Raw genomic sequence first — 3,328 nt, forward strand, 5'->3', positions numbered from 1 at the left:
GACCTTTTGGTGTTAATTGGAAATAAGTGTCTCATGGACTTTTCCTGCCCATGTTGGCTTTGAATTGCCAACCTCAGATCTCAGCCTCATGAGTAGCTAGGATTACAGGGGTGAATTGCCCACTGATCTTTTTTAAATGTTACATTTGTATTTCTTAAGGCTAGTCTGAGAAAAATAGTCGTTTTAGACCATCTGAAAAAAAAATCATTGTTCCAAGAAGTTGAACAATAAGACAGAACTGATATGAGGACATAATTATATTTTTATCTTATAAAAAAGTTTGTGTGAAATACAGCCCTAGTTCTGGACTTTGGAAGGCAGCTATGCTCACCACTATACCACCAACGCTAGTTCTGGACTTTGGGAATTGGCATTTTACTTGCCTTCAAGTCTGAACATAAAAAATATTTTATATAAATATTCCTATTCCATATTAAAACCAATAAATACCTACAGTTCTTCCTCTTTTAATAATTCAAATGCAAGTCTACAAAATACTTCTTCATAGTAAACTTCTAGCTTATGTTGACAGTATTATGTCTAGTATTGCTCTGATTTTTCTTGCCTTTTCTGTGGTCCAAATCCAGACATTTTCCAGCTGCCAAAATCCCACTCCCTGTCCCTGAGGGTGTTTTTGTAAGTCTGTTACAGTCCATAGCAGAGACAAGAGTATCAGGGTAACCCTCCCTAAGACTAAGCAATACTTCCTCTATCTGCACAGCAATCTGGATCTCGAGGACAAAGAGTTTTAAGATAGTCATTTACAAGTTTATTTTTCTGCTCCAGTCCTGGGACTTGAACTCCAGGCCTGGGTACTCTCCTTAGCTTATTTGTTCAAGGCTGGTGCTTTACCACTTGACCCACAGCTCACTCTACTTCTGGCTTTTTCTTATGGTGATTAACTGGAGATAAGAATCCCAAGAACTTTCCTACCTTGTCTGGCTTCTAACCCCAATCCTCAGATCTCAGCCTCCTGAATAGGTAAAATTAGTAGCCTGAGCCACCAACAGCTGACCAAAAGATCAGTTTTTTAAAACTATAATTATTATTTTATAAGCTTTAAGGAGTTGTACAAAGGAGTTACCATTAAGCAAAACAATTTATGAATACATCTTGATCCATGTCACCAAATGGTCTCATGACCATTTGATGCTTGATAAACATAGTATAAAGAGTGTACGATTCAACAATTGAATGACCCTACTTACTACCTTAGTCCTCTTTGCTTGCCCACACTGAGAAATACAGATCAAATCCAAAGGGACCTGCTGCAACAGGTCTTAGAAGAAGAGTGGTCGCAAAGTCTTGAGTGACTTCACCTTGAGTTTGTGCTACTGGTGCTGGATTAAGCCATTTGTCTCATTAGATTTTTGTGGGTTATCCTTAGAAAGGCTTCCTTTACTTCCTTGTTCCTCAGTGTGTAGATAACAGGATTCAGAGCCGGTGTGACCACCGTGTACATGAGCGCAGTCGCCTTGTCCGTGTCTGGCGTGTGTGCGCTCTTGGGTTGAAGGTAGGTGAACAGGGCAGTACCATAGAACAGGGAAACGACCAGGATATGGGAGGAACACGTGGAGAAAGCTTTGCGTCTGCCGGCTGCAGAGGGGATTCTCAGGATGGTCACGAGAATACGCACGTAGGAGCACAGAATCAGCAGGCAGGGGCTCATGATAAAGATGAGGGAAACAGCAAACAACACGATCTCGTTGTAAGAGGTATCTACACAGGCCAGTTTAACGACAGGCATGATGTCACAGAAGAAGTGCTGAATGGTACCCGGCCCACAGAACGGCAGGGTGAAGATCCAGGTCGTCTGCACCGACTCCACCAGCACTCCCGTGATCCAAGATGCTGCTGCCAAATTCAAGCGGACGCGAGGGCCCATCTGGAGTGTGTAATGCAATGGGTAACAAATGGCTACAAAGCGATCGTAAGCCATGGCTGCCAGCAGACAGCATTCCGTCAACCCCAAGATGGTAAAGACATACATCTGGGCTGCACAGCATCTCACACTTATGGTCTTGGGCTCTACCAGCAGGTGGACCAGCATCTGAGGCACCACGCTGGTGATGTAGCACATCTCCAGAAAGGAGAGGTTCACCAGGAAGAAGTACATGGGCGAGTGCAGGGAAGGGGAGACCCAGATCAGACCGATGATGAGCAGGTTTCCTCCCACCGTAAATAAGTAGACAACCAAGAATACAACAAAAAGGACCGACTGGAACTCTTCCAGAGAAGAAAAACCCACAAGTGTGAATGTAATGCAGAGAGACTGGTTTTCACTCGGCCCAGGTTCAGAGACAGACATCTATGAGGACAACAGAGAAGGCAGACAGTGACTTAATCTAACACAGGCATCTGGTAAACCTCAGCAACCCAGGGACCCTAGACTCTGTTCTGAGATGAGAACCCAGACATCTGGATTCCTCTGCTAGGTCTTTCCGCATGACCACCCAAGTAAAGTGGATGTGTACTTTTGCTTCATTTTCCTCCCACTCACCTTGTTTGGTTTTCACAGAAATTCATAGAGAACAATTTATTTCCTATTATAATTTTCATTTTTTAGATATCCTAATTCTATAAGAAGATGCCTTGTGTAATTAATATGAAGGCATAATGATCATAGTCATATAAAATACAAATGCAAAGAATAAAGTATGCAAGTATCCTCTTCTGATCCTCTAAACTTGACTTCCTACCTCAAAGTGATACTATTTCCAGCCTTTTATCTGTAGACTTTTCATACATTTTTTTTACTCACTTTGCTTTGAATAGAATGAGCAATTAATTAGGCAACCAAGATCCAATGAAACAAAAGCAGATGAATCTCCTTTTTACAACCTTAATGAACTTTCCCAGGTAATAAAGATTCAGAGGACACAACTAGGGTCACAAGATAGGTAAACATTCTCTTACCTGTTGATCTTCCAGCCTTCCTTTAATTCCAAAACGCTGGCAAGATGACAGGCCACAGGGATTACATCCTCTGCCTGGTGTCATTATGTTAGTCTCAAGACGATTGTGTTCAAAAACAACAGCAGCAATGAATGTTCTGTGTGCAATGTGGTTTTGGATTTTTTAATATTGCCAGAGGTAATCCATTGTTGTCCATTATATCAGTAACATTTCAATCAAAAAGTTTTAAATTGATACCTACTGTACAACTGTAATACTCACTGAACTGTGTAGATGTTTGTCATAAATATGGATGTTTGAATCTTTAAAAAGAGGTTACTAGCTGGACACTGGCAGCTAGTGCCTGTAAATCCTAACCACTCAGGAGGCTGAGATCTGAGGATCAAGATTTGAACTTAGCCTGGGAAAGCCC

The 3,328-nt window shown here is 41.8% G+C and overlaps 1 protein-coding gene across 1 annotated transcript; it reads right to left on the bottom strand.

The window, feature by feature from the left end:
- Positions 1-1,345: 1,345 nt before the first annotated feature.
- LOC105987046 (olfactory receptor 10C1-like) lies at positions 1,346-2,308 on the bottom strand. The gene has a single exon (XM_013018207.1). It carries the CDS (start codon positions 2,306-2,308, stop codon positions 1,346-1,348), a length of 963 nt encoding a protein of 320 aa, XP_012873661.1.
- Positions 2,309-3,328: the final 1,020 nt, after the last annotated feature.

The sequence above is a fragment of the Dipodomys ordii genome, unplaced genomic scaffold, assembly GCF_000151885.1.
Source record: "Dipodomys ordii isolate 6190 unplaced genomic scaffold, Dord_2.0 Scaffold3, whole genome shotgun sequence".
Classification (NCBI taxonomy): domain Eukaryota; kingdom Metazoa; phylum Chordata; class Mammalia; order Rodentia; family Heteromyidae; genus Dipodomys; species Dipodomys ordii.

Bases quoted from the DNA above. Each gene is read 5' to 3' on its own strand.
- LOC105987046 (XM_013018207.1), bottom strand. From the start codon at position 2,308: ATGTCTGTCTCTGAACCTGGGCCGAGTGAAAACCAGTCTCTCTGCATT.